General features: G+C 35.3%; 2 protein-coding genes and 1 long non-coding RNA gene across 3 annotated transcripts; all 3 read right to left on the reverse strand.

The window, feature by feature from the left end:
* Nucleotides 1-2,472: 2,472 nt before the first annotated feature.
* On the reverse strand, nucleotides 2,473-4,473 carry LOC130709910 (myb-related protein 306). The gene is made up of 3 exons (XM_057559040.1): nucleotides 4,172-4,473; nucleotides 3,932-4,061; nucleotides 2,473-3,549 (listed from the first exon to the last, which is right to left on the reverse strand). Exons 1-3 carry the CDS (start codon nucleotides 4,302-4,304, stop codon nucleotides 2,862-2,864), a joined length of 951 nt encoding a protein of 316 aa, XP_057415023.1. The 5' UTR covers nucleotides 4,305-4,473; the 3' UTR covers nucleotides 2,473-2,861.
* Nucleotides 4,474-12,705: 8,232 nt separating this feature from the next.
* On the reverse strand, nucleotides 12,706-14,066 carry LOC130716031 (uncharacterized). The gene is made up of 2 exons (XR_009011843.1): nucleotides 13,254-14,066; nucleotides 12,706-13,050 (listed from the first exon to the last, which is right to left on the reverse strand). It is a non-coding gene; the product is annotated as an uncharacterized LOC130716031 (long non-coding RNA).
* Nucleotides 14,067-17,145: 3,079 nt separating this feature from the next.
* On the reverse strand, nucleotides 17,146-19,946 carry LOC130714380 (uncharacterized). The gene is made up of 4 exons (XM_057564281.1): nucleotides 19,602-19,946; nucleotides 19,030-19,345; nucleotides 18,184-18,343; nucleotides 17,146-17,839 (listed from the first exon to the last, which is right to left on the reverse strand). The coding sequence occupies exons 1-4, from the start codon at nucleotides 19,929-19,931 to the stop codon at nucleotides 17,371-17,373; spliced, it is 1,275 nt and encodes a 424-aa protein (XP_057420264.1). The 5' UTR covers nucleotides 19,932-19,946; the 3' UTR covers nucleotides 17,146-17,370.
* Between the last annotated feature and the right edge of the window lie 59 nt (nucleotides 19,947-20,005).

Consider the following 20,005-nt stretch of genomic DNA (forward strand, 5'->3'; position numbering starts at 1 on the left):
CAATTCAAAACATTGAGATCAAAGAGACCAAAACAGATAAAAGATCCAACATTGATTTTTAAGTGGTCAAGCAACACAGATGCATAGATACCACAAAGAGAACACTTGCAAAAGCTAGAGCTGACATTTTTAAGAGGCACTGGTGAAATGATTTTTGGACCCAGAATAGTTAAACCATCCAATTGACATATTTGCAGACTCTACTAGTATCAGAGATCCTAGCTTGTACCCTGAAACCTCAAATCCTAGTGTTCAATTTAGCAAATCAAAACTAAGAGTGGATAGAAAGGATTGTCGGGTTTTCACCTTAAATATCAGACCAGGTTAACAAACCGATTTTGCAGCAAACCCAGATGATCTCTAAACCCCCATCTGGGTTTTCCTTCATTTCCCCAGAGAATCAAAATTAGATTTTTCTTGTTCTCCACACACACCCAAACAGTGATTACACAAGCTCTTCCTAACATCATATCGGATAAAAAGAAAAGGATCAACAAACTTACATGGGCTGACGGTGGCGGAGTACCAGTCGCCGGAGATGGGCTGACGGTGGCGGGAGGAGATGGTGGTGTGCGGCGCTGACGGTGGCTGAAGGAGAGGGAAAGAGTGAATGGAGAAGAATGAAACCCTAAAATTTTAATTTGGGCTTAAGTAAATAGTAAGGGCATTTATGTAATTTTACTCTAACGGGTACCCACGGGTAGGGTACGTGGATATCCGCCCCGCCCCGTTTTCGGACGGATATTTAAAATATCCGTTTTTCAAACCCGTGGGTACCCGAACCCGCGGGTTATTATACCCGTGACGGATTTTTATCCGCGGGTACCCGCGGGTTCGGGTTTTTTTTTGCCCCATTGCCATCCCTAAACATATCTGACTAACAAGCTCGACACAAGGATAACAAGCTTCACACCCAATATTATGAAATTTAATACTCCCTCCTTTCCTTTTTATAAGACTCCTTCTCCGGGAGACATCTTTAGTGTTCCTTAATATAAGACCCCCTATTAAATTTCAGAAAAAAAAAAATATTATGCTTCTTAATCCGTCGGAGCCTTCTCCATGCCCAATAGAGAAAACTTGGTGTGAATCGGAGTACATACGCTCCTGCTCGTCTAACTAATGTACTAATGTAATTCTACACAAATATGGTTGCCCGGAGAATCCATAGCTGCTAAGGAAGAGGGTCGACTCGAAGGGGCTGAGGTTCGGTGCAGAGCATTTTGGTTGTAAATTTATAGCAGCACTGAGCAAGATCCAACAGCTCTAGTCCTTCTAGCAGGTTTGAACTTTTCCATATTTATCCCTTGTATTAATTAATTTTGATTATCAATCACCATTAATTCCCTCTCTCTCATGCTATCCAATCAAGTCATTTATAGTGGGAAACAATTTGACTAAAACCAATGTAATGATAAAAGGAAAATATGGAAAATTGTAAATATTTTTTTAAAACCAATGTTAGACTCATTACATTTTTTTATTAAGTGCAATTGTGCGAAAGGAGTCTTGAAAAATGAATGGAGTTCCCTCAATTTCAAAATAGTTGTTCTTTAAGCTTTTGGCCTATTTTCCAAAATGATTATTTTTTAGAAATTCATGACTATATCTCTTAACTATCACATCATATTCTCATCAATTAATTAACGAATAAATTTCATTCTCTTTCTTTAATATACATTAATTTTAAATAAAAGTATTTTAGTCAAATTATATATCAATATTTAATGAGCTCTTATACTGTTTGCATAACCTTATATAAAACCATTTAAGAACAGTGAAGTAACTTATTTTAATTAATCATTACCTTTACATTTTATCATTAAAAGTGCATCCTTTATTTGGATAAATTTATGTAGTTCAGAAAATTAATGGTAAATACAATTTAAATTTGATATGTTTACATAAAAATACGTTTTATATTTTTTTAAAAATTATAAAAAAGGATAATCGTTACCAAACAAATTATTTATTCTTCTTTTATCAGTATAAAAAATATATCAGGATAAAACTATCATGAAGATAAAACTTATCTAACTATCCTTATTAGAGTTAAGTACTTGAACTTGAGGGTAATACAATTAATGCCCTCAGTCTTGATTAATAAACTTATATAGTATTGATTTTTTTTATAAGCACTTATATAGTACGCTAAATGCGCTAAAATCACATCAGTATATAAGCCATAAGTTAAACGTTTGTTGGTAACCCTAGATGAATTGTCATTTCATGGTATAAATTAGAAACATTACATTAATCTCTGGTGTGGCTTTTGTGTCACTTCACAATGTTGGTTCTTTGAAAGGGTATGGTGTTTCCTTTTCTTTTAATTAGGGAGGGATTGGTAATCAGTATATGATCTCCAACTTTTGATTCCTGCTCTTTCTTTCTTAGGTCATATTGTATTTAGGTTCTACCACTCCTTATGTTAGCTTTGAATACAGTTTTGCTAATAATTAAATAAAAATTAAATGGCGAAACAACACGTACATTGAACTCTTAAACATTGGTACATAACATAATTAAGGATAAAGACGTACTTGTAATGTACAATTCTAATTAAGCTAATTAAGTTACATTTGCAAGAGCTCGTCCATATTTCTAAAAGGCCTTAATTTCCGCTGTTTGGATGCACATTACAACCTACTGGAATCACTTTAAAAAGAAAAGTTACAGTGCATGCTTAGAATCTCTTCTACAATTGATCCTGAAGCTGAGATCGATTAATGAAAGAAACTTTGAGTAGCTTGTAAGCTTCAGAATTGATTGTGATGAAAGAGAAGTAGATCTAAACATACTAAATACTAATATTACATAGCTTTAGCATTGAAGGTGATTCCGACTCTGAATTCAAACACACGCTAAAACAAACCTGTGGAACTTTCTTCCAGTGACATGTTTATGAGATCTTCATGGCATTGAGCAGCTCCTTCATCACAGAGCCACTTCTCCAGCAGCGTGAGAGGGACTTGTGTCTCGAAACCTGTCTTCAGATCTTGGAAGATACCCTCCTTCTTGTTGTTCTCTTCAACTGACCTAGATCGAGATCCGCCATCACATAATTTGAAGGTCAACAAGTAATCAAAAGCATGATCTTGCGCGCACGTCGTGGTGGATTGCCCTCCTTCACTAGAACTAGATCCAGTGGTGACCACGTTGCTGATTGAATAACCTGATGAGGAGTTTGTCTCAACTGAACTTGGAGTTGTTTTCACCCAGTTTTCCATCAATCGAGCAATGTTTTCATAGCTTGATGCGTATGTGGTGGATGCATGAGAAGGTGAGGGCTTGGTTTCAGGTGAAACATTATTAAGGGACAAAGCATCAGATAAGGCTTGTTTGGCCATGTGGATATCTGTTTGGAGCCTTCTCTCCCACTGACCCTTTATCTGTTGGGAAGAAGAAGAGGAAGGAGAATGTCCTTCATGGTCATGACCCTCTTCACTCCCACTTTGGTCTTTGTTTAGCTTCTTCTTCAAATGGGTGTTCCAGAAATTCTTTATGTCATTGTCTGTCCTCTGAGGAAGGTATGAAGCTATAGCAGCCCATCTGCATGTTCATACATACAGAAACCTTGTTAATTTTTTATTTTTTTTACGAATCGAAACGACAATAGTTGAATCTTAGTGGATCATGCCAAGACCACATCTGCTCCTTACAATATCATTTTGTGTATTTAGCAACAACTTCATCATTAATTTCAGCAAGTATTTCCAAACCAAACAACTAGATCCAATATACTTACTTCCTTTTATTTCATGAGTACCATATATTGTTTGGATCTGAAAATGTTAGTATTAGGTAAAATATGTGTGTGTTTTGTGTATGTGTGTTTTGTGACCTAACTTTCTTTTCTTTAACTACTTCTTCAAGATCTAGTACTGTTATATTGAAAATAGCAAATTAGAGCAAACATGTGAGTAATTAGTACCTGTTTCCCAAAAGGGCTTGGAGGTGGATGATCATCTTCTCCTCTTGATCCGTGAAGTTACCTCGTTTGATACCGGGACGAAGATAGTTAGTCCATCTAAGTCTACAGCTTTTACTGCATCTCATCAAACCTAGAAAAGAAAAAAGAACACACAAAATTAATGAAAAGACTATACTAATCAATCAGAAAAATGGAAAAAGTGATTAAATTAAGAGGAAATAGTTAAGTGTAGTTGTATACCGGTATTGGTAGGAACTGATCTCCAGTTCCCTGGTCCGTGTTCTTGAATGTAAGAGACCAAGATGATGTCCTCCTCTGGGGTCCAAGGTCCTTTCTTAATGCCAATTTTGTCACAGCAAGGTGGTCTGCCCATGTTTATGTCAAGAGAAAATGAACTCTAGCTAGCTATATTTGCCTATCTTTTATCTTTCTTCTTCTCTTAGTTCTAAGAGTTTTGCTCTCAGATCCAAACCTTGCTTGATCTGATATAAGGGTTGATGATGGCGTTGTAGCGCTACAGGAATTGGCTTGATGCGAGTATATATAGAGAGACAAGACAACCAGCTAGCTCTATTTAATAGCTAGGAAAATTCTAAAGACCTATCGAGAAATTAATATTTTAAATGTGTAATTCTTTTTAAGTTAACAACTGGGCAAAAGAAATAAAAAAAATATCATGTTCAATGCATGAGTAATTTTGTGTGATGTAAGAAATCAAACTCTTTTCAAAAAAAAAAAATCAAACTAAGAACATAAAAGTAGAAAGTAGTTAAACTTTAATTAATACGGATAGAGAATTATAAATCTACCTAAGAATTTTTTTTAACGTATGGAAAGAAAAAGAACAAAAAAAAAAAAAAGAGTTTAATTTCTATGCGGTGGGGTGGGATCCTCTCAAGCGAGAAAAACTTGAGGAAATAATATGAGTAGATCTCAACCCTTAATTTCTTTTAAAATAAATCAAAGAATGAAATTAAGAGAAGATTAAATAGTATCTTTTATGTGTGATGTACCCAATCATTTTTTTGGTAGTAAGAGATGATAAGAAGTGGAATTGAGATAATTAAGGATATATTAGAAAATATTTATTGGTTCCAGAAAAAATTATTCTGAATACATAAATTTTGAAATGGTAAATAAATACTTGTTGGTTCCAGAAAAGAAATAAAAGTATCAAGAAAAGAAAAGAGTGAATTATGGAAAACCTTAACACTGTGCTTTGAGGATTTTTTTTGTAGTATGGGAGATGCTGATCTGATCTGCATTCTACACGAAAATGAAATTTACTGTGTTAATGTTATGGTATGAGAATTGGGTAGAGAAATGAAATGATTGAGTACATCACACATAAAATACATTATTTAATCTTTTCTTTTCAGCTTTTGATATGTTTTAAAAGAAATGGTGGGTTGAGACCTGCTCACATTATTTCCTCAAGTTTTTTCCCACAGGAGAGAATCCCCACCCCTGGCGGTGTAAAGTTTTTTCACACCATCAACCAATCAGATTTCAAGGATGTGAGAAAATCTCTCTTTTTATTTAATTTCATTAATTGACGTAACACATCTTTGAAATCTGATTGGTTGGCAAGGGCATATCTAGGGAGGGGTTGGCAGGGGTCATCGCCCCCCAAGAATTTTGAAATTTTCATCGATTATTTTTATATAGAAAATATGATAACATTTTGTGATGCTCATCAAGTTGAAGTTCCTGACATGAAAGCTCATTATTTTATGAGTAATGATCGTCATTAGAAACAAGATGGAGATATGGAACATCCTTATAGAATATATGTATTTTATTCTGAAGTTGATTTGCAACTATCTGAATTAAATAGAAGATTTAATGCAGAGGCAGTGAAACTTCTTATACTTAGTTCAGCTTTAGATTCTTTGGAAAATTTTAAATTATTTTATAATGAGAAAATCTATAAGCTTGTTGAGAAATGTTATGCTGATAATTTTTCCGAACTAGAAAAAAATAATTTGTCTTTCCAATTGAGACATTATCATTTAGATGTTTCCCGAGATCCTAATTTAGGAAAAAATTTCAGTTTATCAGAGTTTTACGAAAAGTTAGTTGAAACTGGAAAAACAACAATATCTACAGATCGATCTACATAGTGATCTTTTTCTGCAGTGAAAGTTTTTAAGACTTCGGCTTTGCAACAAAATTGAAGATGATCTTCTCAGAAATTTATTAGTTGTATATATCGAGCGAGAAATTGCTGAAAAAATCTCTGTTAATACAATAATAGATAAATTTAGTATTATGAAAGAACGAAAAGTTAAATTTAAATAATTTAAAGTTTATATAATATTCAATAAATATTTTTTTAGTCTTATATTCCGGCCCCCCCAATAAGAAAATCTTAGATACGCCCCTGTTGGTTGACGATGTAAAATTACACCGTCGGGGCATCATCCTTTTTTCTCAAAAGAAAAAGACTACTCTAATTTATGCTGATACAAAAGAGCGATTGCATCATAAGTCGGTAATCTCTATATATAAATTAAGAAATTTAATTATTTTATTATTTAATTATTAATAAAATATATAACTAAATTAATTCTATTTTTATAACTAACATTTAAAGAGGTTAAGAACTATTAAAAATATGATTAATTACTATGGATAACGTTGTTTGATTAAACAAATTCATGTATTGATTAAAATAAATAAAGTAATTGTTTTTTGGCGCAACAGTAATAAATAATAATACGCTTTAACTGAATATAAGTATATAAAAAGTAATAACTATTTTGAAATGTATTTGATATATTTTTATTATCAATACAGCCGGCAATTATGACACTAATTCTTTTAGGAATGGAAGTCTCGACTAAATGCTTAAGTAATTCAACTATCAGACCAAACATAAGTGTACTTATTGGTAAATGAGAGTATGAGACTCAAATTTGATGTATCGTCTAACCCACATAACCTGATAAAATGTACGATTGAACTTAGAGATAAATATTTTATATATGTCAAATATTAATTTGCAAATCTCTAACATAAGAATTTCTTAATTGACTACAAAAGTAAACTGCAGTCTGCAGGAAGTATAAAAGCGCTTTCTCTGCCTTGACAATTACCTAGAAAATTTTGCTGCAAATCATTGTTAGATACATATCAAACATTCCTTAAACATACAGTTTAATATGTACGTAATGATTTTTAACTGCCGCTAATATTTGACACGTCTAAAAATCTTCATAAATATGTATGTCGGTTGAACATTGTCTCATATAAACTGTTTGTTCTACGTCTACACAAACTATATACAGAAGTATAGTACTCATATAGCAAGGGAAAAAACTTTTTTTTCCCACCATGCATCTAATTTACTAGTACTGTATTTTCGGTGGTTGCTATTATTCCCGCTATTAAGTTATTTTACAGGTCACGCTTGCAAGTGTTAGCTCAAATGTTACAATCGAAATGTGTGGATATGCAGAAAAGACAGTTCAATTATTAATAATTCTTTATTGATAGAATTTACATATATATATTTGCGCTTGATGGACGTAAAACAAACAAATTTTTTAATTTTTTTTGTTCTTGTATTTATTTTTCACCTTTTTATTTATCTCTTATTAATTTCTTTACGACCATATTCTCAATTTTTTTCTATTTCTCTTCTCCTACATTTCTTTTTCATTGAAAATCAAGTGTAAATTTTTTTCCCATAAAACTAATGATATACATTATCTTAGCCTTTAAAAAATGTTTTCTGTAAAAATAAATTTAACATTTATTTGATGATTCTCATCTTGTAATAACCGATCATGTATTAAATTTAATAGTAATATTGATATTTTACTTAATGAAGTATTCTTAATTTTCTCAATTCCTCAAAAAAAAAAATCAATGTATTTTCATTCACTAACTCATTTTTTTTTCTATCACGTCATTTATTTTACATCTCACATGCATTTCTCTCTTCTATTTATTTCTCTCACTATCTCACACAAGATAGAGGTGAAATTTTGTGGTGAATGATTTATTTTTCTCCCATTAATAGATAATTAAATTACAACAAAGTTTTATTCACACTTGCACTAGAAATATAAGAAGAATAATTAGAGATATAATAAATTATGTGATAGAAATAAAAAAAATAAAAAAAATAAAAAAATTGAAAATAAGATGAAGAGAAAATTATTTATGAATGAATCGGAACCAATTAAATTAACATCAACAGCTAAACAGCACAAGTGGCTTAGAACTTTTCGTCACTTTTTCTTTTTTCTTTCCTGAAATAGAATAGTCTAATTTAGCTTCTAATTGTTGGCTTATATGCATTGAAACAGTTGTTTTCGAAGTAAATAAACATCTGACCTCGTGATGTAGACCATGATGTGGTCCAAAAGACATCTCAGACCGTCAGTCACTCAAGTGTCAAAATTTGATGACTAAAGCCACAAAAATGATTAACAAACCACTGTACGGTAAAAATACTTGGAACACCAATGTTTGTAACGGCTTTAAACCGTAAAAAGAAAATGCATTTAAATTTTTTTTTTTTAAGTTTCTCATTTTGTGGTGGTCTTGAATTAAACTGTTATAAAGTGTGTGTCATAATACATTCTAGTGGTTTACTTATTACCATTGTTAAAGCTTTGGGCAATTTAAGTGGTCGGTAAATCCAGACGACCGACGAAACTAATTATATCCACAATTTTTAGTTGCTGATGGGTCGTTAGTAATTAAGCATTACCGATAGCCACTAATAAACATAGTTTTTTTATAGTGTCAGCGTCAGCATCCAGGAACACATTAAATTGTATGAAGCTAACTTAAAGTTTCAGTCACGAAGCCGACATTACAATTTAGTGTGAGTTTGCCGTCTCTGAGTTGACACAACTCACTTGGATCTTTGACCAACGTAAGTTCATAAACATTAGCATCATACGCATAAACTGACTCTAGTTAGAGTTGATTTGGTTGTCTCTACAGACGATTTGGAAAATCAAAAAACTTGCACCAATCATGCCGACGCTAATATTAGTTGACAATACAAAAATGATGATGAGGTACACAATTATGCTCGTAGTATACGGACCCCTAAACTAGTCGTTCTCGGCCGGGTCAAAGAGTGCCCCTAATTTGGAGCTTTTATGCTTAGGTTCTCCAAATTATAGGTACTGGTTAATCAGCACGAGATCACCAACTTAGGGACCCCAACAATGTTAGCAAATGATGTAAGTTATCACCAAATTTTCATTGACACATTAAATAGATAGCACCTAAATTAGTTATATAAGTTCTACGACTCTAGCTAAATGATTAACAAGAAAATGAATTAAATAGCAAAAATAATTCGTCATCTTTACTACAAGCCATTCTTCATTAAAAGCATGCTTGGAGGGTTGCCACTCATTTTTAAGCAAAAATGAAAGATGCAAAAGAATGCATGGTCTTGAAAAAAATAGCAATTTCACAATAAAAATAAAGGTTGAATCATGGATAGAGATTGATCATACCCATATTGCTTTGATTCTTGGAATGAGCTTCACTGTAAATTTTTTATTGACAGCCATAGCTTAGCAAAATATAATAGATAAAAGGAATTAACATTCCAGGAGTTGTTAATTAAGTAAAATAAAACACATACGTTGTGCTAAGTCGCCCTTGTAAGAAGGAGACGGGAGGAAGGAACGACAACTATGGAGCACAACGATTTTAGCTTAGCTCATGGTGGTGCGGGGCACGACAAAATATGGAGTACGAAGGCTGTGAAGCGCAACAGAAGTTGGTAGTTGGCCTGCTTTCCGATCTTATGACCTTGAGAGAGAAGCCAAGTAATGAAGGTTTAGGGGTTTGAGGTGGACAGGTGGAGAAGAGATGAGGGTTTGTGGGTGTGAAGAGGAGACGAAAGGGTGGGGGAGAGGTTGAGCCAAGTGCGATGACGTGGGAGGTTGGGGCGAGCGACTAAGATGTGAGGGAAAGGGTTTGTGAGGTGAGGGTTTAAGGGGGCAGATGTGGAGTATTGAATACGACGAATTTGTGAGTGTGAGGATTTCAGAGTGTGAGGGTTAAGGGTTTGAGGAGGAGGGGAAAAGGGGGCTTATATAAGGACAATGGGGTAGACAAACCATTGAAGTTTAGCGTCGGTCAGGGCTGGACCTAGTTCACATTAGCGTCGATCACGACCGACGTTAAGTTGGCAAGTGAAATTAGCATAGGCCATGAATGACAGCTAAATGACGTTAGGCATATGCTAGGCTATTGGATTTAGCGATCGTCGTGGCCTGCTCTAATAGTAGGTAAGATGATGCTAAGTAGCGTCGATCTACCGACACTATCATTTAGTGGAATTTATTTTTTATTTTGACGCTTTGAGTTGGCCTTGTCTTGTCTTAGCCGACGCTAAAGAGGAAAAAACTAGCATTGAAGTCGATGCTAATCTTTTACTTTAAAACAAGTGTTTCTTGTAGTGTAAACTGAAGCCCTAAGTAATATTCCATTTTTTAATTCTTTATAATATCTATAAATAAAAATAAAATTTTAATATCTCACCCAGCAGGTTGGCTCGATCAATCTATTTTGACCTATCAATTTAATGGGTTGAAAAATTGAGCTAAGTGTTGGAAATACTCATCCCGTTGCACTAAAAAATGTGGGTCAAATGGGCTGGCCTAATGGGTCAAGCCCATTTTGGTACCCTTGTTGTACACATTAACGCAAAAATTATGCATTTATAATCTATAAAATGTAAAAATTTCCATTAAATATTAAAGGCTTAAAAGCACTTTTAGTCCCCCACGAATGCGATATGTGCAACCATGGTCCCTTAATTATAAAACTAGCATTCCTAGTCCCCGACATTACCCTCCATTAACAGTTTTGGTCCCTTTTCCTTTTTCCGTTAAAATATTAACGTTTTCTGGAAAACCCAGAAAAGATTCACCATCTTGAAGTATTCTTCCATCATCTTCATCATTATTTCCAAACAACCCAGAAAAAAAAAATCATAATCTTTCATCCTAATCTTCATCTATATTCTTTCACTCATTACAAACAAACCCAAAACAAATAAGATAAAAAACACAAATTTTTAACAATTCCATCACGGTGACAACAAATCACGGGAGTTGGGTTTGGCACCCCACCTATGGGGCTTGGCACCCCACTTTATCAAATACGGAATTTAAAGTTCTGTATTCTCCCTATTGAATACGGAACTTAAAATTCTGTACTGTATTTAAGCATGCGTGTCACATTTTCAACCACTCATTATATACTAAAACAGATACGGAATTTTATTTTCCGTATTGATACGGAAATTTAAATTCCGTATCTGTTTTAGTGGGGTGCAAAGCCTAAGGGGTGGGGCTCCAAACCCAACTCCCACAAATCACCTTCCACCCCAAAGAGATCCAGTACCACTCATCTCCCATAAAACCATTACCACACTCCTTGCTTTGTAGCCTTTCATTCTCCCAGATTTGTATAACTTCCCCTAGATCTGAACACTTGCCCAATATCTGAATACTTCGTCCTCCTCCAATCCCTCAACTCCGAACATCCACACCACCGTAGCAACGATGACCCATCACCGTCTCTGTCAAAATTACCCGTTCCATAAAGGTGGTTTTGGTTACCCATCAACCAAATCTGAGTCTCTGCTTGAAGATTTGTTCTGGTGGCTGGAGGTTTCGGTTTGGTGGTTGAAAAGAATGAAGAGGGGGAGAAGAAAAGGCGACTGGGCTGCTGGGTTGGTGGGTGGTGGTTAGGGTTTTCTTGGGGAAGATGGGGATAAAGCTTTCATTTTTATAAACTTCTCTTGATTTCTTGTTTCTGAATTGAACTTTTTCTGGCCTTTGGGATCCCCATTTCAGTTTTTGGCGTGAATTGAGGTGTTGTGATGAAAGTGTGAATCATTTATTATTCTATTGATTTCAGGAAGACCAAGTTTATACTAACCAGAGAAAGCCAAAACAGATCTTTTGTGCTGCATAGACATGGGAGGTATCGATAAACTTCATCATCATTTGCAATTTATATTTCACTCCTCACAATTTGTTAAGGATGAAGATGTTGAAGGAATTAAAAAAAAATAAAGGATGAAGATGTTGTAGAACTTAATAAAAATAGCAATTTTAGTACCAGACAAATGTGTGCCACGTCATTTAAAATGTGCCATGTGGGAGTAAAAACGTTAAAAATTAACAGAAGGACCAAAACTGTTAACGGAGGGTAACGTTGGGGACTAAAAATGCTATTTTTATAGTTTAGGGACCATGTTTGCACATATCGCCTTCGTGGGGGACCAAAAGCGCTTTTAAGCCAATATTAAATAAGTAATATCATATTTTCAAATTTTTTAACATATATAAGCCTTTTTTATATTAGTCATACCAGTTTGATGACTCGTGGGTTGTATGATATTTTAGTTTGTTTTTGGTTAGTATTGAATAACGTAATTTACATACATATTTTTTTTGTTAAATTAGTGTTACAGAATAAAATGATAGGTTCATGTATTTTGACATAGTGTCAACAATGTCTCGCGAACATGAGAATAAGGTCTCTACGTCAATGTAATAGCCTATCTTATAGGCTTAATTGCACTTTTGATCCCTGATGTTTGACCTTTGTGTAATTTTAATCCCCTTTGTTTCAATTTGTGAAAAGCAGGTCTGCCGTTAGCTTCCGTTCAATTTTAAACGGAATATTCTTATTTAGATTCCTCATCAAATAAATAAAAAAATGAAAAAAAAAATAAAACAAATTAAATAAAAAAAATTCAGTAATTAAAACACCCGTTTTAAGTGTAATTTTCATCCATTAAACAATTCATCATATTTATCAATTCATCATCATCTCCCAACATCTTGATTAATTCATCATCTTGAACAATTCATCATCTTGAACAATTCATCATCATCTCCCAACATCTTGATCCATAAAACACCCGGTGTTCTCACCCATTAAACAATTCATCATCTTGATCAATTCATCATCATCTCCCAACATCATCATCATCATCTACATCAATTCATGTCTTCATCCATCATCATCAACAACCCCTACAAACCCAGACCTGGAACCTTGAATTCAAACACCCGTTTTAAGTGTAATTTTCCGTCAAATTTGACTCATGAACTACCCTGCAACAGAAGAAATCAAAGGCCAGAAACTCATCATTTGACTCATGAACTACCCTACAACAGACATGATCAAATTCAAGAAAAGTAAACACATTTCAAACAAAAACCCAAACTTTTTGTGAGTTTGATCTTTATGAGAGTGAGCATAATAAAGAGAGGAAAAAAGAAACCAGGGACAGATGCATGATGAATCAAATCGAGACCTGCCTTGGTGCTGGGAAAGAGAATGGCGGTGGTGCTCGGAAGTCAGAGGAACGAGATAGTGGTGGCGGCGCAGCCGCAAAGCAGTGCGGTGGCGATGAACAGATCGGGAATGGGAGATGGTCGCAGGGGCGGTGGGCGATAGATCTGAGGGGAAACTCCTTTGGACGGCTCCCCGTCGTGGTCAGCTAAGGCTGTAGGCACTTACTCCGTCAGATCAGAAGCAGAACTGGGCGTTTGGGTCATGGCCAGTTCCATCTGGTGGCTGCGCGCGAGCAGAGGAGGAGGTGGCGGTCGCGGGCGAGCACGGGAGGAGGTGGTGCCCGCGCGAGGATAAAGAGGATGAGGTAACAGCAACGAGCAGAGAGAGGGGGAGGTGGCGGCTTGAGTGGAGAGAAGAGGAGCGTGGTGGGTGGAATGTGGCGGTTGCGTTGAGAAGAAGAGAGAAGGAAGTAGTGACTGCTAAGGTTGAGGAGAGGGTGAAGAGAAGAGCACAGTGTCGGGACATGTGGTGGTGTGGGAGTCGGAGGCTGAAGATAGTGGTGAGATCTGGAGGTTGAAGATGATGAGTATTAGGTTTGGGGATTTTATTTTAATCTGTATTTGTGATTATCATGTATTAGGTTAAATAAAATTTATAAATTATTTATTTGTTTTTTTAATATAGGGTAGGTGGTGCAGATAGAAAATAAAGGGTGTAAATAGAAACCATCGTTAGTAATTATATGGAAGACTAACGACGGGACCCAATTGTCACTAACTTAGAACAAAGGGGACTAAAATTGCGCAATTAGAACAAAGGGGATTAAAATTGCACAAAGGTCAAACATCAGGGACCAAAAGTGCAATTAAGCCTATCTTATAATTCCTTATAGGATCTATTATATCTTGATATATCCTTATAAGTCATGGAAGATTCAGGTTTAGTGTACCCTATATATGCATAAAAACAATAGGGGACACATTCTAAGTACACACTTCCTCCTAACCTAACCTTTATTTCTCGCTTAGCTTTGCTAACTTGAGTGTCAAAGTACCATGCAGGTACCTACCTCTGGTATCCATCTGGATGCTAGAATACGAGAATTCTTAAAGAGCGGTCTAACGAAGCATCCCTTCATTACGTCATTCATCCTTAATCCAGTCGCGTAATACTAGAATAATTACTTACTAAATTAATTGAAGTAAAATGATAGAAACTTTGTAAGAGTGGTGCAAATTTGAAATTTATTTATAAATAAAAGTAAAATAATTTATAATCTGGCAAAGAAAATTGTACAAATATTTTATTAAAATTTTTATTTTTTTTAAAATTGTCATAAATATGATATTTAATTAAATAATTTCCTACTTTTCTAAAAATGATATTATGTCTTTTTTTTACATCGGAAAGATAGATTGCACCCGTCAGGGATTGATCCCTAGACCTCCCCCACCCAACCCATATGTCCCCTAGGTCTTACCACTTGAGCTATATATTATTCGGGGATAAAATGATATTATGTTTAGAAACTTTTATTCCAAGTTGTAGTTTTTATTTTCTCTTCCAACATATTTTACTATGGTTTGGAGCACCTTTACGGCTTTACTTAAATGTGAATCAACTTAACTATAGTAGCTATATATATATTTAATGAGGACAGTCTGGTGAAAGATTTTTTACCACTCTACGTTTGAATCAATAGCTAACAAACACAAATAATGGTTTACAAAGAGATTGATTGTTTGTTTAAGAACATAAAAACATAAATCAAGAAGATAAAAAGAGTTGGATTCACCAAGGTAGATAGTTTTGCTGGGATTAGAGTTTCGTTGTTCGACCTCTATGTATTCTATTGATTCACATACAAATATCGTTCTATGCAATTGATTCCTCCCACCATTTCTTATCTTACTACCCAGTTCCCCGGTGTAGAAGATTATCAACTCCCTATATTAACCTTCACTCCCTTGACGATTAACAATAGTGAGTAGCATTAAACATTGATGTTTGAATAGACTAATGATCTAACCCTATTCCTAGACCTTAGAATCATTAGATGATTTGACCTAATTCAGATTTAAATAGTTAGTTCCCACCGCCCTATTAAATCTAAATTCATGTTTTAGGTGATCAATCCAAAACAAGCATGAAGCACAAGGTAAAAATCATTGAATCATGGAAAAGAAACATATGATTAACTCTAGTTCAGACTCAAGAACGTGCGAGTTCCCTACACAAGTTTGAATCAATCAAAATACCCAAGGGGATCAAACCTCAGATATAGCATGAAGCAAAAGAGAAAACCATTGATTCTTTAGCATAGAAACATGAAATTTGCATGAAAGGAAATCAAATAGATTACATGAGCATCAAAGCAACTAGTTCTAATCCCAACAAATGAGAAATTAGCTATTCATTTCCATGGATAGCTTTACAATCATAAAAGCGAAGAAGAACGATGAAAAACCGAATACGTGATGGTTCCCCGGCGATGAAATCGGCTCCAAAGCCTTCTCTCTAGTCTCCTATATCTCCCTTGATGCTCTCCTTCGAGTTCTATCTTTCCCTAAGTGATGGGTTTCAGTTTTGGTCCAAAATTCTCTCTCAGATTTCTAAAGAGGGGGCTTAAATAGGAAATTCGTCAGACAGAGTGCCCGGCAGCCTCTGAGGAGCGCCCGACACTCTGCATTCTTCATAGGGAAGTTTCCTTGACCACCAGGAGCACCCGGCAGCCTCTGAGGAGCGCCCGGCACTCTGCATTCTTCAAGGTAAAGTTTCCTTGACCTCCAGGAGCGCCCGGCAACCTCTGAGGAGTGTCCGGCACACAGGAACTTCAAATTTGTTATTCCTAACCAAAGCTTGCATTTTCTTCAATCTTCAATCCTCAATCCTACAACATTTTTTGAGATTATAATCAATACTTGTGCACATTCTAATTAAATTTCACATATCAGGAAATTCTAATAAAAAGAGGGTGAAGTTGTTAAATATAACTCATTAATCTCAAAGATAAGGGCCTAAATTGCACATCAAAACTAGGTAAAAATGACACTTATCACCTGGTGATGGTGTTATTTCTACATTCTTTCTTCATCATGGAGTTAATTGGATTTTTCTTGTAGCTTCTTATTTTAGACTGGTTTATCATCATAAGCTACAACTGATGCCACATTCAAAGCTGATTAGTGATTACAGTACCTAGAGCTTGCATGCATACTGCTATATTTAGGCTTGTCTGTTTCATTCTTATAATCAAGTGGATCAAGAAAGTGGGGTATTCTGTTATTGGATGTTGCTGTAACTTGCTATTGCTATTGCTGCCTTCTCTCCATGTCAAGATTTTCTGCATGTGGCTACTAGTTTGAATGCGATAACTGATTCTGTTGCAATCTCAGTTTCATTTTAGATGCTATCTTCCAGCTCTGTTCTGGTGATGTTAGTGGTTATACTCTTAATCCCTTTCATGGCTCATGTTCCTTGTAATGTACTTTGTGCTATTCTACCAAATTCTTATGGTGCTATGTTCTGTTGGTGTTAATGCAGTTTGTTATGTTGGTGTTATGTCCAGCTGGCAGCATGTGTTTTGTTGTTTTTCATGGCTTTGGTGTTCTGCTGAGTTTGATTGCTTGCTGGATTTGGTATAACAGTATAAAGTCGGATGTACATGGTTTTGTAGGGTACTATTTCTGTTGCATTGGCATTGTATAATCATTTCATGCCTTTTGTTCAACCAAGTCACATGGACAAATGAGCTAGACTACACAGTAACACTAGTCATGGATAATGTTCTTATTACATGGGTTGCTAAACTTCACTAACCACCTGTAATATAATACTTTTACAATTACTAATAGAAAATAAAATAAAGACACATTTTTTTCTTCAAATCAAACTGTTTCATTAGGAAAACATTTTCAAATATGTTTCGGAAATCATTTGATGTTTGTATAACTCATTCTCATTGTAAAAGAGGTTTCTATAGTAATCAAATAAAGCACATTACATAAAGATGTATACTGTCCTTGGACACACTTCTTCCTTTCCATCAACTACTTGCGCCTCTGAAGACAGAACCAACATAGCTGCAGAACACCAGTAACATTGATATTCCCCGCTTCATAAAAGGAAGTGTCAATTTAAGCTGCAGAGCCAAAATATTCTTGCAAGAATTGATAAAGCTCTTCTGCCACCACAGAAGGATACTCCTCTTGTGGAAGAAGAGCGCCTGGCACTTCCACAAACTTGCTCACTCCTTTAGCTCCCTTGAGAGCTTCCATCTCAGCCTTAGACCTCTTAGGAGATCCTTTGGTTGATACAACAAGCACCGGTATCTTCCCCTCGAAATCCACAAATAGTTCAAGGAACTCCTCGCGAGATTTCACGGGGTCTAGTAGCCCGGTCAGGAATGCAGCAGGCAAGTATCGCGCTCCTTTTCGTTTTGTCAATGCATATCTGCTTTCCACAAATTCTGGACTAACGTTATCAGGGTTGGCATATACATGGGATTTGTACTGCGATTGGATCGCGTTCTCATTGCTCACAAGCATGTTATACATCATCCAGCCAACTGCAGGGGCCTTTAAGGTCCCTCTTAGAAGACCGTACCTGTCAAGTTTATTATATTGCGAAACAACTATATCAATGAGAATTCTAAGGAAATTCAAACAACATTTTGTAGAGCAGGTGAAAATGGAAAGATCGTTTAAGGGGCACAGACACAGCATAACACTGTTACCCGGAACAAGAAGTTATAGACGTGGATATAAATAATAAAACTAGTATTGCATCCCTGTACTGCCTCAACAACTTCAAAGAAACTCACCCTGAAGTTAAGAAATATTTATGCTCATAGGGTTAAATTTATTTTTCCTTCCAGTAGAGATTAGAAAGCAATATCATAATGATCAGTAACGAAAAAGTACATCCACTGAAAAAGGGTTTCAAAGTACCGTGTTTCCATGGAGGAATCTCGACCAAATACAATAGGAAGGGGACCAGCCCAAGTTGGTGCAACAGCAGCTATAGCTTTGGGCTTCACCAGACCCTTTTTTGCAGCATGGAGTACTATCGATGCAGCGTGCCCACCTCCAAAAATTACCAAATCGCTTTCTAGTTTAACAAAAAAACAATGTTAGTCATAAATACTAATTAATACAAACCCATGATCAATTCAACTACCCACGGAAACAAATATGCACCCTGGAAAAATCACTCAAAGAGAAGAGACAATCAGTGGCAAACACAAAACATACATTACCCCCACAATTTACAGGAAGCATCCTGCTTGATGTAAATACTTGATAAGACAACAGAAGAAAGACAGTACAATAAAAAATATCTACTTGATTTAAGAGACAGAAAACAAATGACCATATATAGGGCATGATATTAACCAATTAGCTAAACCAAAGCTCAAGTGTATAAAGACCTCCTCAATTTCCTAGCCCCAGAAAAAATGAAACATATACTCTAGCCTATATTCCTCATAACCACCAATGAAGAGGGAAATAGCCTTAGAAGCCCTAGTAAGCTGGTTAGGAATTATATCTTTCAACAGCAACCTAAAAGATTTAGCAATTTCTCAAGCACATGATTCAATCTGAAAGTTAATAGATTTTAGTCCCTATACTTCTTAACTAAAAAACACAATCATAAAAAACATGAATAATAACTGCAAGTTGCAACCTAACTGTAAAAAAATTATCTAAAACAAATATAGATCAAAACCATCAACCTTAATCTAATGTTAACTGTAGCGAAAAGTATTACAAACATATAATGTCCTCCACCACTACCTGATTGTTTTATTGGACCATTGGGGGAATTGATGAAATCTACTAGAAACTTTTCCAAGACATCAGCATTATAATCAATCTTCGGCCGATCAGAATAACCCAAACCAGGCCAATCAACAATAGTTGCCCGCCAATTGCGACTGCCATTACGTTGAGCAATGTCTCCAGCAACTGATCTCCACTCCTCAACAGTGCTAACATCAGAAATGGTTGGCATCATCAAGATATTTTGGTAAGGCTCCGTACTCTCCTTTACATGCTCCTCATAATAAATGTTCACAGAATTATCCTTGAATTTCCATTGCCAATTACCAGTCTAATGGGAAATGGAAAAGGGCATTACACATGAGCAAGAATTGGTTCCAAATTGACACAAGCAGTATCAAAATTATAGAGCTATCCAAATTGAAATTGTGAATAATCAAATAAGAAACCGTTGCTTCCACAAATCAAAGTAGATAAATAAACAAAAAAAATTGTTTATTACATAAACTCAGCTATATATAAGTAGTTGAAAAACACTAAAACCTATATGAAATTTTTGGGAAATGAAACAATTAGAAGTTTCTCACCTTCAATGGGGAGGGTTTGTCGTTGACAGAGACGTTGGAGTAATCCAGAGTAGTTGAAGCCCGGATCTTCAGTGGGGTAATGAGATTGACGGAGTGAGAGAGAAAGGGTCTACGAATTTTGGTGCAAAGGTTCGAGCTTGGAGAAGAAGGAAGCATAAATGTTGCAGAGAGCGCCATTAGAAGATGCAGAACTTGAAGAATGGAAACTGGGGATAGTGAAGGGTTAGTGAAAACTGAAAAATATGAAAAATTCAACAAGGTTTTTTTTTGTGTGGTAGTAATATCACCAACACTAGTTAAGCATTTTCTTTCAAAGTATCTCATTGTCATTTATCTCGCATGTTATTTTCCAAAGGATAAAACTTAGATCAAGTTCCTTCCCTCTATTCTATCAAGTTTATGTG

This window comes from Lotus japonicus, chromosome 4 (genome assembly GCF_012489685.1).
Source record: "Lotus japonicus ecotype B-129 chromosome 4, LjGifu_v1.2".
In the NCBI taxonomy this organism is placed as follows: Eukaryota; Viridiplantae; Streptophyta; class Magnoliopsida; order Fabales; family Fabaceae; genus Lotus; species Lotus japonicus.

What these genes read in the sequence shown, in the direction of transcription:
- LOC130714380 (XM_057564281.1), bottom strand. Translation starts at nt 19,931, where the DNA reads ATGACAATGAGATACTTTGAAAGAAAATGCTTAACTAGTGTTGGTGAT. An exon ending in TGGTCCAATAAAACAATCAG is followed by an intron (nt 18,344 to 19,029) that starts GTAGTGGTGGAG and finishes TTGTTAAACTAG; the next exon opens with AAAGCGATTTGGTAATTTTT. An exon ending in GATTCCTCCATGGAAACACG is followed by an intron (nt 17,840 to 18,183) that starts GTACTTTGAAAC and finishes TAAACTTGACAG; the next exon opens with GTACGGTCTTCTAAGAGGGA.
- LOC130709910 (XM_057559040.1), bottom strand. Translation starts at nt 4,304, where the DNA reads ATGGGCAGACCACCTTGCTGTGACAAAATTGGCATTAAGAAAGGACCT. An exon ending in ATCAGTTCCTACCAATACCG is followed by an intron (nt 4,062 to 4,171) that starts GTATACAACTAC and finishes TTTCTTTTCTAG; the next exon opens with GTTTGATGAGATGCAGTAAA. An exon ending in CAAGCCCTTTTGGGAAACAG is followed by an intron (nt 3,550 to 3,931) that starts GTACTAATTACT and finishes ATGAACATGCAG; the next exon opens with ATGGGCTGCTATAGCTTCAT.